Raw genomic sequence first — 14,385 nt, forward strand, 5'->3', positions numbered from 1 at the left:
CATGTCACTTCAAAAGGGTGCTCCAACGAAACTCGAAATCAAAGCCTCTAAACTGATCATTTTTTCTTCAGTTTATGATTACGATAGGAATTTCAGAACAACGATAGTTTTTTTTCTGTGGAAACACTTCTAAACGATCATTTAAATTGCCTATCGTTTGTCTTTGGACCCCTTTAAGGGTAATTTCCATTCAAAATTCAATCAAACCGTTTCAATCCAAAGTAAAGTGACTGTATTTAGCATATGATCGAATTTTGTGTTCTTTGCACTGAATCCATTAATAATTACATCAACAGCATAGTGCCATAAAAAGCAAAAACGAAATTCTGAGAATGTTTAATAGACTTGTTTTGATTTCCTATATTTAAGGTATGCAGACACATAAATTGCGCCCACGAACACTACCACAATTACAGATATCGAAGCTACCATTGGTGTCGCATATGCCGGAGTTACTGTTTCATATATCCACCCAGAAGAACACTTATATCCCATCGATTCTTGAGGTCCATCCTTTTCTCCTCTCATACATTTCTTGTTCTTAAAGCAAAATCCGCATCCCGGCACGCTCTTACAAGATTCCTTATCATTACCTCCATAAATTTCGCAGTAATCCTTTGGCCTAAATGTGATCCAATCATGTTTATATGTATCCTTAAGACCTTTACGTGTAACATCAGGCCAATCCAAGAAACTAAATGGCGCATTATATTTATATTCCGGCGACAATATTGCATCCCATGTTTGGTTCTCCAAAAACCATGAAAGTCGAGCAGCCTTTGTATCTAATCCGCCAAAGCAATTCTTTGCGCCATAACTTGTTCCATTTTCAGGTCTCAAGTCATATCTTGATAAAATTCCTTGTGCAGGTTCTGGAATTCCATCAATTAACAATAATGGATCATGTAAATAATCATTATATCTCATGAACTCTTGGAAATCATTATAGCCAGTGATTTTTGGTACGTCGCGTTCAATGATCTTATAACGTGGTTGATCCCAATATGACCAAAAGTCTTTTTTCTTCGGTTCGCGTTGTTGTTCTCCTGGATAATCAGCTAAGTTAAAGACGGATTCAAAGATTGGCGAGTTGACTGATCCGAAATAACTTGTGTTATACAAAAGATCTGTTAAATCTGCTGACTCATAAAATCCTGGAAGTTGTTCGAGAACCCATAAAAGATTCTTTGGACGCTCATGTTTTGTTGAGTTCTTAACAAATAATTTGGTGTCGAGAACAATGTATTGGTTATTATATGTTCCCGAGTTTTCTTTGATGAATTCTTTGGTCCAATCTTCGCCATTGTCTGTGACAAATGTTGCATAATATGATCGTAACCATGTTAAAACACTTTGTGGCTTGACATAAAGTTCATAAAGTGTGTTGTTAAAGTTATGCATAGTGGTTTCCATAATCAAAAGGCCTTGGTCAGTGGTCCAGAAGTCATCGACACTTGGAAGATGTCCTGTTCGGGTACTAACTGTTACATGATGTGCTTTAAATTCGGGAATGTTAAGGTTATAGTCTTTAAGATAGGCATGAAGATCAGTATAATGACTCCATGTGTCTTGTGCAAAATAAATATCATCATAATCTGGTGAATACATAACAAGTCCTGTGCACTTAAGTGTAAGCTCAGGATCACGTGGAGCTGAACCTTCTAATATGCCTGCAAGATCATCAAGATCACCAGCTGATTGAAGAAGCCAAAAATCAATTTCAGATAATTGATCTGACTCTGGGACTCCTTCATTAAGACCTCGAAGCATACCATCAACTTGATTGATAACAAGTCCAATGTCTTTCCAATATTTAGAAGCACTGTTCATGATGTTTGATCTGACATAATTGATGTTCTCTGAGATGAATTGTTTCCAGCTAGCTGGCCAGTCTTTACCTTTGCCAACTTGAACTTCTTTGTAGTTTGTAAAGGCTTCTCTGACACGTTCTTGAGTAAGATATGTATCAACAAAACCAGCACAATACATTTGATTGTAACTTGGAGAATGTGGGTTAGTCCAAATATGAATCTGTCCCCAACCAAGTTCATCATAAGAATCTTCAAATGTTGCCCATGCATCATATGTTTTATCGAATTCTAATTTAAAAGTAAGATTACCACTGGCATCAATTTTGCACGAAGCTGTCGTGTTCTGATATACTGAGTACACGAATTGCGATAAAAAGATGCAAAACATGATTTGCAATAAGACCATTCAATTTATATCAAAAAGTCATTTCTCTATACATCGTTTTGGCTCGATACGTATCGTTTCAGAAAAAATGTTGCAAAAACAATCATCGTTTTTATTTTGGAGTCGAGTTTAGGATTCTCATTTATGCAACCATTTCTGTGAAGACAGTAATCATATGAATTAACTAAAGGAAAAATATTTAAAAATTGAATTCAATTTGTTGCATATTTTATTTCTTACCTTTCCTGCCCTTTGGAGCTGCTTCAGCTTTTGGAGCTTCTTCAACAACTTCCTCTTTGGCTCCGGCTGGACGACCATAAGCAACGAGTTTTGAATGTTTGATAAGGCAAACAATCTTACCATCTGCTTCAAGTTGCTTTAAGACTTGGCGGGCTACCGTGAGAGAAATCTTGTAACGATCTGCAAGCTTGGATGGTGTGATAAGTTTGCTGCGTGGAACAGCCTTTTCGATTTCTTCTGCAACTTCGGAAAGAAGGACTGTTGCCCAATCCCTCTTTTCCTTGTTGGTAGTCTTGGTCCACTTCTTCTTAACTTGTGGCATTTCAGCAAAAGGCCAAACGGGTAACGGTTAACTGTCCTGAAGATAATATAAACTATTCAATTTTAAAAGTGGACACTGAGATATAAGATTTGTGAATTTAGAGGCAAAGAGTTCGAACTCTAGTATCAGATTAACTAATTATGAAAATTGTATAATTAAATGGCTATAATATAAGTTTAAATATTTAAATTTCTAATTAATTTTTGGAATTGTTCAGCAAATTTTTTTTATTTGTCCATAATTTCAAAAAATACACAAAGGCATGATTGTAAAAGAAACAGATCCTGTATTTTCGCTTTTTTAATCACAGAAATCAGGAAAGGAATTGGTGAAGAAAAACAATTTCCTTCTTCAATTGGAGGTTTTATTCAAAAATTCAATATGAATACGTTTTGCATTCAGCCAGATGAGCCATGCTGTTTTAAGGTCAAAGGTCCTTGTTGTTGGACCACCAACAGTAGGTAAGTCATCAATAATTAAATCATTTTCATCAGATGGCGCTTCATTCTCTTCAACTTATACAATGACATTATCAGCAGAAGTTACAATAAAATCAGTAACAAATGAAGAGCACAATACAACTGTAGAATTTTTCATGTATGACATAAGCGGGTCACCAATTTATGAATATGAATATCCTGATGTTTTCCGAGATGCTAATCAAGTTCTCCTTGTATTCGATGTAACAAGAGCTTCAACACTTAAAGAATGTGGGCTTTGGCTTGATAAAGTTGCAAAGTTTGCAGGTAAATCTTTGCCTGGTGTTATTGTTGGCAATAAGAATGATTTGTCTGAATTCGCAGATGTTTCAATGGATGATTGTAAAAACTTTGCAACAGAACATGGCCTCGATTATTTTGATGTTTCTGCTAAGACAAACGCAGGAATTATTGATCCTTTTAATACTTTAGCCGAAAAATTTATTACAGTCTACGAAAACGAAGTTGATCAATTTATCAATGCTGATTGAATTTTAAATGATAATGAATAAAATGATTGTTAACATATTCCAATGTTTTACTTCAATAAATTCGTAAATAGATCAAGTCATGTAAATTTGTTAATCAACTTAAATGACAAATAACAGTAACTATTGACTCATTATGCAATAGAGTGATTCAAGTTTAGCATCCAAACCAAAAAGTGCTTATTGAACGGGATTCAATGAAAATTGATCGTTTTGATTATGTTTTGACTTTTTAAAAAAGTAAAGTTTTTAATTATCGGTATCAATTTTGAATGAGAAGAAATGTGCATTTCTCTGATGAAAAAATAGACCAAATTAAAAAGAAATTTCAATATCTAGACATCACAGGTACAGGGAAATTATCAAGGGAAACAACAGCACAAATATTAATGGAAGAAGGTGCTCAATTAGATAGACTAATGATTGCATTATTATTTGAAAAGTATGACGCAGACGGCGATGAAATGATTGACTTAAATGAATTTGTTTGTTTTTGTAAGGAAATGGAACAACTCCAAGATATTGATATTTTAAGGCAAATCTTTGATTTGGCTGATGTAGACAAAAACCAATATTTAGATTTATCAGAAGTCAAAAGGATTGGTCAGTTAATGGGTCTTGATGTTACTGAAGATGATTCTATGGCTACCATTATGGCGTTAGATGAAAACAATGATAATTTAATAGATTTTGATGAATTTTGCAAGATACTTTCTTTTTGATATATTTGGATATATGTACTGATAAATGCATAATTAATTAATAAAACGAAACTTTTTAACATAAATTAGAACATAATAAACTCATTTTTAAAATCTGTAAGATGAAACCATTAAAATTGTGTACTGATTTTTATAAATGAGTTTATGTTTTGTTAAGAAAATGTCTAATGAAAGTTTGCATTCTAATTTTGGAAAAACCAAATTTATTTGTGATTAATTCTTTAGTTTAACAAAAAATTCAACTGATATTTTATCTTGGTTTTTAATAAATTTTTCTTGGAAAAGGTAATAAAAAGATAATTAATATTAGTATTAAGTTCTAATTCTTATGTTTATTGAAGATGAAAATGAAGATATGATAACTTATAAAAAAAGAATAAATCCTTTTTCACATTTTTGTTCGCAATATATATGGGTTTTAATATTTTTTTGCTATGCTTTTATAGGACCAAAAATAATTTGGAAACAGGAATCAGGTATTATCAGATCATCATCTCCAATTAATCCATGGGATGATTCAAAAGATCCTGTTTGGTTTGGTTATGTTTCAGATTTACATATTTCTAAAAAAGATGTGCCAAAAATAAACAGAGTTAAAAGATCAATTGAAAACATTAAAAGGTTTTCATGTGATACCCTTTTGGTTCCAGGTGATTTAATTGATCAATGGGGACCTTCAGGTTATCTTGCAATTATGGGTGGACATGATAAAGAAAATCAGAAAACATATATTGATAATTTTCACCCGTTATATTTGAGCTTTAAGCATGTATTTGATATGCCAGGAAATCATGATGAAACTGAAGTAGATAAATTTGGTTCAGATTATCATTATTTTTTAAACTATTCATATTATTACAAAAATAACACCCGAAATATACAGAAATATTGGATACATACAAAAGAAACAGATGATTTCATCTTCATATTTATAAATTCATTTCTATTCCCAACCACTAAAGGTTTATTTGATTTTTATCCTAAGGAAAATAATGAAATGATTGAATTAATAGAAAAAGAATTTAATAATCTTAAAAATTTGAATTCAAAAAAGAATATAATTGCTTGTACACATTTTCCTCTTAGTTTATGGGAATACAAAGGGAAATCGTTAAGCGGAAAAACATTTAAACAAATCCTTCAGGAAAGTTCTGCGAGTGTACTTCTCACAGGTCATCTTCATCCACGTGATAATGTTTTTAAGCACCATAATGGGTTTCTTGAAGTTATTGCTCCTATAGCTTCCACTGCAAAAATTGGATTAGTTATATCTGATAATGGTAGAGTATCGATTCATGCATTTAGACAAAATAAAGTAGCAATTGTTTTAATACACCCTATTCCATATAAAAAATTACAAAACAAAAGTGTTTTCAATGAAGAAAAAACATCAATTAGGATTTTATCATTTGGAAGAAAGATTGTAAATATTAATGTTACAGGTGATGTTAATGGTAAAATGATTTATCAAAGAGAAGTTCGGGAAAATGTATTTTTATATTCGTTGCCAATGAATCTTAAAAAAGGATATCATAAGATATCATTTAGTGGTGATTATATTGATGAATGTGAATTTTTCATTGGAGAAAAAGTTGATAGCTTTAAGGAAGTTCGATATGATAAATTTGATGTTTTACATACTGTAAAAATATATTCAGTTTTGTTACCAATAATTCTGATTATTATTACATTTCCATATGAATTTAAAACAACATTTGCATACAATCAATTATTAAAATTAAGTAGATATAGAATATCATGGTTTAATTTCTTTTGTGGGTTCCTTTCAATTCGACATAATTTACAAAAATTACCATTTTGGATGCGAAATATTATTTTCTTTGGTGTATTTATTCCTTATATTTTTCCACATTCAATCATTGAAGTTAATGGACATTATGGAATGACATTTTATTATGGATATTGTGTAGGAGAAACAGTTCTTTTTGATCCATATGGCCAAATTTTCGCATTCATTTCTCATGCGATTTTTTTACTTTTAATACTTTATTCATCAGCATTCGGAGCGACTAAAATAAATTGGTCATTTATATATATATTAGATATATTAATTGGAATATTTGCATTACTTATTGGAATATTTTTTGTAAATTCACAACTGTATCGAAATTCTGGTCCTTTATGGGCAAATACAAGTCCAAATTTTGTAATCTTTCCTATATTTTTTTTGGTGTTAGCCCCATCATCTCTAATATCTATCAAATCCAATGAAGATGAATCTATTTCTTATTAAAAGAAAATATGAAGAAGGGTTAAAAACTTTAAAAATTTTATCAGCTACTTTGAAAATAAACCAAGTATAAATAATTTTATAATCAAATATATTGATAAAAAAAGATATGTGCTTGATATTTTTTGTGATTTTGGGAAATTGATTTAAATCAAAGTCCAAATATTTATAATGAAAAATACAAATAATATATTCTAAAAATTGTTTATTTGATATGTAATAAAAAATTTTTATTCCATTGAAGCAATAAAAAGTCAGAAACGATAGGGGGTTATTCCACTAAATTTAGTCTCAACTAACAGAAATTTTGTCAACTTTACAATCAAACCGCCCCAAACCCACTGAAAAGACGGTTATTTTCCATATTCCAAACAATGCTATTTCTATTTATTTCAGAAATATTATCAATTGATTATGTATGTGATGCTCCATTAGCTCATGCAGATCCTATAGCAAATGGAAAATTAATTTCAGTATCTCTTTTCCTCAGACATGGAAAACGAACACCAATGGACAAATGGTTCCCAGAAGAATTAAGAGGGTCATGGGTCTGCGATTCTGATGGCACATCACTTGCTCCAAGAATATACTTATCTTCTACAAATAATAAAACACGAAGATACTTCAATCAACTTGATTACACTCTTGTTCAGTATCCGCCCAACTGTCAACCAGGAGAGTTAGTTGTTGATGGCATGAGACAACATCATGAACTTGGAATTTATCATCAACTTTATTATGGCGAACAACTCAGATTCATACCAAAACTTATAGATCCCGAGCTCCTCAATCTCCGCTCTTCATATGTTGAAAGAACTTTCCGCTCTGGTGAATCCTATATGTATGGCTTATATCCACCTGTTCAACCAGGGGAATCCATCACATTTACCACAGGCACAGCCACTGTAGATCCCATTTCGCCATCCTATGACAGCTGTTCAGATCTTATGAATGATTGGAATAAATTTATCTCGACTCCCGAATACATTGCACGCCGTGAAAATGCGCGTCGCATTTACAAGCCAATCTACGACGCACTCAACCGTACCTTTGCTGATGTTGATTGGATGTTCATTGGCGATCTTCTTGCGTCATACATCTGTAATGGCCAACCACTTCCTACGTACATTACCGAAGAAATCATTGCGCAATCCAAGAAAGACATTGCGTACTATAGCTATGGCCTGTACAATATCACGCGCGGTAACGCAGGCTCCGGAATTTGGCGCGAATATTTCCGCAACACGAATTCGCAGCTCAATGGCGAAACCAAGAAAAAGTTTTGGGTTTACTCTGGACATGACACGACGATAATGGCGATGTTGTCGACATTAGGAATCTACAAAGAAGAATTACCTCCATTTAGATCGCATTTGGCTGTGGAACTATGGGAAATCAATAACGAAAAATATGTTCGATTGGACTATAACGGAGAACTCGTGCCAATCGACTTCGCTGGTGGTAATGAGTTGGTGAAATATAGTGAATTTGAAGAAAAAATGAAGCAGTACTTAGTTTACTGTAAGGAATATGAGTAAATATTTAGTGAAATAAATCGATTTGACGATAATTAAAATCAAGAAAAAGGGAAATAATTACAACGAAATTAAAATGATATTAACTCTAAAAGAATTAAAAAACTTTGCGAATTAATTCATTTCATTTTCAAAAGCTCTTTCTCCTCTAAGATGAAGGAAACCAAAGTATTGCAGCATTCAAATTCAACGAAAAACTTCAAATATTAGAAGAACTTGAAATATTTTTGATTTAAATGAAGATATCTTCATTAAATTATTTCTCAGAAAAATATCAATATTCATTCTTTAATATTAAAAAGAATGATTGGATCAGATTTTAAAGTGCATCTAAAACGAAATCGTTAAATTCCTTAAACAAGAAGGAATTGATAATGCAAAAGATATTATTTGTTTTAGATTTAATTTAATTCTTTGATATTTCAAATAATATTTAAATATTATTTTTGTCAAACTAAGTACAAAGATTGGAGTGTATTTAAAACATTTATTCGAATCTATTTATTAAATGGTAACATTCATTATACCAAAATTACTCCCAAAATGTCGTATAAATAAATTATTTATATTACTCGCCTTTCTTTATCGCCTTTAAATAAGGCGTCCATCTCAAACGCCTCGGATCTAACCTCAACAATCTTCTTCTGCTTCTCGATCTCCATTCATCTATTTGTTTATGTGTTAAAGCGAATACCCATTCGCCTTCATAATTTCGAATAAATTTATTATCTCTCACAGCAAATTTCACATCTTCCAAAGTCATTCCCGTATAATTTGATATTGATGTTATAGATAATTGTTCATTTCGATGTTCAACTAAACACCCTATAACTGCATCCCTCCAAAACTTTCTATACGTTAAAAAGCCGAGATCGGATAGAGGAGTTTCGGGGGACCCCGGCTTCTTCTCAATTTTTGAGAACTCGTATGAAAGGGAGATCAAAAAGCTCCCAATTCCCATTCTTTGATAACAGGGGAACGTTAAGATGCACGCGAGGTTGAAACCGTGTTCAGATTTCTTTTCCTTGGAAAAGAATCCAATCGGGTGTGATCCTCTAACATCATTAGTACAAACTATATAGAAATGAAATTCTTGTGGTGCATAATATTCTGCTTTGTGAAATAAAAAAAGTTTGGTAATTAAGCATAGATTAACACAATAACGTGATGCAAAGGCACCATCAACTTCATAAGCAGAGATACGACCATTGCGATAAATTTCATCCCCTGGTGGATGTGTCGTTGTGCATTTTCGACAATGATCAGTATATTCTTCATCTGTGGCAAAGAAACGCATGCAAAATTCGCAGCAGTATAGTATCCCATTGTCTTTCGGATCGATTTTGTCTCCACGAATTAATGCCGCCATTTTATCAAAAGGATCTGGGACAGGTGAAAAATACCAAGCTTTCATCAGGAAGCGAGAGAATCTTAAATATTCAATATTTCTGGATTTTCCAAAGTAGCTAAGATCAGCTTCAGCATCTTCTTCTTGAGTATGACTAGAAACCTTTCGACCCTTAGTGCCAGTTTTGTGTTCAAGGGTAAGCAAATCAAGAGCAGATTCAAAAACCCAATCATCCCATCGCTTGTTCACATCAATAAAATGGACGAAGTATTTTTTACTCCCATTTGGTTCAGTTCTGTCAAGAAGTATTTTACAAGGTACATATTGCTTCTGGCTTTCACGCCAGCAATTGACAGTATCGCCAATTTGGGGTACAATCCCAGATTCCATCTTCGCCTTAAACCGCCAAAAATAAACGGTCTTTCCTGGATAAAAGATGAAATAATAAATTATTTATCTATGTCAATTTTGTATTATACTATTTTAATTTGCTTCATCTGATGTAAGTACTTATGTAGTTAATAATGTGCTTTATTTCGGATTCATTGGATTATAATAAAATTTCATTTCAGGGGTTTGTTTTGCTATTGTTAATTAATATGGAAATATTTTTTTTAAAAACAAATTCATCTTTTTAATATCATTTCACATTTATTTAGAAGTAAGATAGCTATTTTGATATTATTATTTAGAGATTCAAAGAAGAGAATAATTATTCATTAATTTTCCAAATTCCTATTAGATTTTCTAAAAAAAAAAAAACGAACAATGAAGAAATCCATAACCAATAATGTACCTTAAAAAGCAATGGGTTAAAGATATGATCAAACCCAAAAACACCCAAAAGTTTTCAATCGTTCGACATTCAGAAACCGTTTATTTCTATCGAAGATATCCAAACAAAAATGCTTTTTTTCATTTCTCTTGGATTGTGCATTAATTTCAACTATAAATGTGAATCCCCTCTTAAAATTGCTCCTGCTGTTGAAAATGCAACACTTAAACAAATGATTGTTATTGCCAGACATGGATACCGAGCACCTTTTGATTCATATGGAGGTTATAATGGTGGAACCTGGACATGTGATCTACCTAATTCCTCAGCGCCTCCATATCTATCCTACAATTCAAAAATATATCGACGCTTTCATGTTAAACTTGATCAAAATAATCTTTTCTATAAGCCTTCATGTTCCAAAGCCGAGCTTACAGTTCAAGGTCAATCACAACATTACTCCCTTGGACAGTATTATCGTAAAGTTCTTATCGAAGATCGACATTTCCTCACTAACTATTTTAACCCATCCGAAGTTAGCATACGATCCTCCTCTCCAGATCGTTGCGTTAAGTCTGCGATAAGTTTTCTTAATGGTTTCTATCCAGCAGAATCACCAGATGATATCGTCGAGATTGTTACAGGAACCGATGATCACGAAGCTCTCCATCCTCGGACAGGCCACTGTCCCGACATTGATTCCATGTGGGATCGTTGGTTACAATCGTCAGATTACATCAAGCGTAAATCAGAAGCTGTTCCATATCTTCGTGCCATTGATGATACCGTCGATTTCTCTGACGAAAACCAATGGCTTTGGATTGGCGATTGGCTCTATACTATTGCATGCTGTTCTGATGATTTTCCATCGTTTGTCAATCAAACACAGTTCGATTATGCCATTGGCGCCGTTGAGTTTTTCACGATTGGTTTCTTCCAATATACTCGCGGAGTCGCTGGGGCATCGACAATGCGAGTTGTGCTCGATAAGTTCGAGAAAACAATTTCGCAAGAAGAAACGAATAAATTTTCATTAATGACTGGGCACGATGTAACAATTGTCGCAGTGCTAAATTTGCTTGGTGTGGATTTAAAGGAAATTCCGCCTTTTAGATCGCACTTGGCTTTCGAAAGATGGGAAGTTGATGGAATGGATTACATCAGAGTGGTGCTGAATGGCGATGTGGTTGTGGACTTGCTGAAATATAATGAGTTTAAGGTAAAAATTGCGCCTTATTTAAAGTACTGTAGTTTGTCGGTACTTTGATATTGGCAATAAATAAAATAGTTTATATAAAGTTTTTGAATAATTTTATTGTTAATGAAGGAATTTACTTATTTGCAAATCAATTAAAATAATAAAGATGCAAAAAAAAATTGTGTTTATACATTACATTTGTTTAATTATATTAATCTTGTAATGGATTTATAAAATCACATTACTGCATATATATCCTATTACGTTGATAAAGATTTGGTTTTTTCCATTTTCATATTAAGTAATTGACTATTGATCGATACGCATATTTTTAATTCGATTTGATCGTATTTTTGGGTTTTTGTATTGCCGATAAATTCATCAATTAATATTTATCAATATGTCTTTGAATTTCAGGATTTATTCATACTTACAAGTGTGGAATACAAAATAAATTCTATATAATGAAATAAAAAAATTTAATAAAGAACCATTCTATAAATTAAAATCGATTGGAATCAGATAATTTATAACATCATAAATCATAAGCAAAAAAATATCTAAGGCATACACTAGATTCGAGCTTATGGTGTATAAGTTGATTTAATTCTTCCAGGTTCCAAAACATGAAGATTTCAAATTGAATTAAATTTGATCGGCTGGATTCCACCGAGTATCGTAAGGTGTCATTTAAGCAAATGAACAACGAAAATACAACCCTAAAATATTCAAAACATCTGGAAGAAATTGCGACTGTTGCTTTGCTTCATCTTAAATCACAATTTCCTTACATTAATTTTTATTTAGTTGATCCTGATTATTGGGAATTTTTTTTTATGCTTGCACAAAAACGTAGTTTAGAACTCAACCTCATAAAGATTGGTATGCAGCTTCCAGTTTTTTCTCGAAACTCAAGTCAACCCCATTCAACAACCATTCTTGGGCAAAATGATGAAATAATTGTTCTTGGTAGCCCTCACAATATCCTCAAGAATTCTAGCCTCCTTCCATCCAATCCACTTATTTTTGTAACGATACCTTTTGAGTCATATATTTTTCGAAGCTCAATTTGGAAACATCCTGTTTCATTTAAAGGGTTTGGTTCCTTATGTTTTCCATTTGTTCCTTATAAAGAATATATTCGAATTCCAATTGGGACTTTTGAGTCGTTATTTATATCTGAAGGAATTTTTGAAGTTAAAGCATTAAAAGGAGTTCTTTCATGTCTTGAGTTTGTCTTTGGTCCATTTTCACGAGTATATGGGGTTGGGAAATTATCTTCAGAAATTTCGCAAGGGTTTTTAAACAACAATATCAACCACAATGCACGAAATATGTTAATACTTTTTGATCGGAGCATTGATTTATTAAGTATGTCACAAGTTAACACCTCATACATTGGACTCATTGAAGAATTTTGTTGTTGGGACTCATTTGAAAACAGTCCGACCTTTGAGTCCATTGCCAAGATCCTTAATGTGTCAACCACAGAAACGCGCAACATGAAAATGTTTAAATCTAATGATCCTACATTTGATGAGTTATTATTAATGCCTATTACAGAAGCGCTTCAATCGATTTCTAATTTGGACATTCGCTCAACTGAAAGCGAACGACTTCAAAAAGAGCACATGAGCGTCATCCAAAACATTATTCGAGTCTTTAAGAACACATTTGATTATGAAGTGTTAACACGAATACAAAACAAAGAAAAGAATTATGACCCTAAAGTTTACGGAAGAGTTTTAGCACTTGATGAACGCACGAAGTTACTTGGCTTTAGACTTTTAACCATTCTTCAATGTTACGGAATGAAAAGTGAAGCTGAATCGATTGCACGAGTTTTAGCATTTCGCCACTCATTAAGGACATTTGCTAAATGGAATCAATTGGATCAGTTCTTGAGCGACGTTCAGATACAAATCCCTGACGTGCTGAAGTCATATCCGAACAAGAAATCACTTTCAAAGTTGGCAGCAGCTTTGAGTTTGATATTAACAAGAGAAAAGAAAGAAACTGCGTTCCCAATAAAGCCAAATTACTTTTCGAACTCGGACAAGATACCAAGTGATAAGCAAAGATGGTTCGTGGTAACAATCGGCGGAATGACATTGGCTGAATTATGGAGCTTTAAGAAGGTGGCAAGCATCTGCAGGCCAAATGATGAATTCGTGTTCTTGACGACGAAATTGACTGCTCCAAATGAATTCATGGCGGAAATTATTGAATAATATCACTAAAAATTTTATGTTGTTCAACTTTTATAAGTTTTATGTTTTGTTGTTTTTCACAAAAAAATTTTTATGTTACAATCTCATGGAAGCAAAATGCTAAACACAAATGTTAAACTCATTTTACATTTGAAGTAATCAAAAATATAATTTGAATGAGTAAATGTAACTCTATTTCTTTTAGGCAGGAATAAGAGAGAATTAGTTTAAAAGAAACAAAAACTACCAAATATTCATAAATTTATTTCTTAAGAAATAATTATCTTCTGAATTGTTTACATAAATTTCTCATGGAGTTAGGCATTCAATGTCAAAACATTAGTTCACACACTCATTTCGAAAGGGGGGAGCACATTCATCTTCTCTTCAAGGAATCCAGGATTTAGTCATCAAAGCGCATGGAAAATGGTCTTTCATGCGCTTTTCTAGATATACTGCAGTAGAAATGGCTCAAGCTGGAAGCTGCATAACTTCCAAAATTTAAATAAAAAAACAAAATTTAAAACCGTTTTTTATTATTGAAAAAGCTATATATTAATCTATATATTATGTTATAGCATATTATTTTACAGTACCGGACACGAAAATCTGTCCATCGGC

At 32.5% G+C, this 14,385-nt stretch overlaps 8 protein-coding genes across 8 annotated transcripts; 5 read left to right on the top strand and 3 right to left on the bottom strand.

The window, feature by feature from the left end:
- Positions 1–336: 336 nt before the first annotated feature.
- GO595_001674 (Laminin A family protein) lies at positions 337–2,199 on the bottom strand (the record flags this gene model as incomplete). Its single annotated transcript, XM_067914498.1, has 1 exon — positions 337–2,199. The coding sequence occupies one exon, from the start codon at positions 2,197–2,199 to the stop codon at positions 337–339; it is 1,863 nt and encodes a 620-aa protein (XP_067778250.1).
- A 226-nt stretch (positions 2,200–2,425) lies between these two features.
- On the bottom strand, positions 2,426–2,758 carry GO595_001675 (40S ribosomal protein S25; the record flags this gene model as incomplete). The annotated part of the gene is made up of 1 exon (XM_067914499.1): positions 2,426–2,758. One exon carries the CDS (start codon positions 2,756–2,758, stop codon positions 2,426–2,428), a length of 333 nt encoding a protein of 110 aa, XP_067778251.1.
- Positions 2,759–3,164: 406 nt separating this feature from the next.
- On the top strand, positions 3,165–3,728 carry GO595_001676 (intraflagellar transport protein 27-like; the record flags this gene model as incomplete). Its single annotated transcript, XM_067914500.1, has 1 exon — positions 3,165–3,728. One exon carries the CDS (start codon positions 3,165–3,167, stop codon positions 3,726–3,728), a length of 564 nt encoding a protein of 187 aa, XP_067778252.1.
- A 269-nt stretch (positions 3,729–3,997) lies between these two features.
- GO595_001677 (EF hand family protein) lies at positions 3,998–4,447 on the top strand (the record flags this gene model as incomplete). Its single annotated transcript, XM_067914501.1, has 1 exon — positions 3,998–4,447. The coding sequence occupies one exon, from the start codon at positions 3,998–4,000 to the stop codon at positions 4,445–4,447; it is 450 nt and encodes a 149-aa protein (XP_067778253.1).
- A 2,625-nt stretch (positions 4,448–7,072) lies between these two features.
- GO595_001678 (histidine acid phosphatase) lies at positions 7,073–8,236 on the top strand (the record flags this gene model as incomplete). Its single annotated transcript, XM_067914503.1, has 1 exon — positions 7,073–8,236. The coding sequence occupies one exon, from the start codon at positions 7,073–7,075 to the stop codon at positions 8,234–8,236; it is 1,164 nt and encodes a 387-aa protein (XP_067778254.1).
- Positions 8,237–8,801: 565 nt separating this feature from the next.
- GO595_001679 (histone acetyltransferase of the MYST family 1) lies at positions 8,802–9,971 on the bottom strand (the record flags this gene model as incomplete). Its single annotated transcript, XM_067914504.1, has 1 exon — positions 8,802–9,971. The coding sequence occupies one exon, from the start codon at positions 9,969–9,971 to the stop codon at positions 8,802–8,804; it is 1,170 nt and encodes a 389-aa protein (XP_067778255.1).
- Positions 9,972–10,588: 617 nt separating this feature from the next.
- GO595_001680 (histidine acid phosphatase) lies at positions 10,589–11,623 on the top strand (the record flags this gene model as incomplete). The annotated part of the gene is made up of 1 exon (XM_067914505.1): positions 10,589–11,623. One exon carries the CDS (start codon positions 10,589–10,591, stop codon positions 11,621–11,623), a length of 1,035 nt encoding a protein of 344 aa, XP_067778256.1.
- Positions 11,624–12,390: 767 nt separating this feature from the next.
- On the top strand, positions 12,391–13,785 carry GO595_001681 (uncharacterized protein; the record flags this gene model as incomplete). The annotated part of the gene is made up of 1 exon (XM_067914506.1): positions 12,391–13,785. The coding sequence occupies one exon, from the start codon at positions 12,391–12,393 to the stop codon at positions 13,783–13,785; it is 1,395 nt and encodes a 464-aa protein (XP_067778257.1).
- Positions 13,786–14,385: the final 600 nt, after the last annotated feature.

The sequence above is a fragment of the Histomonas meleagridis genome (genome assembly GCF_020186115.1).
Source record: "Histomonas meleagridis strain 2922-C6/04-10x chromosome Unknown contig_146, whole genome shotgun sequence".
NCBI classification, from domain to species: Eukaryota; Parabasalia; order Tritrichomonadida; family Dientamoebidae; genus Histomonas; species Histomonas meleagridis.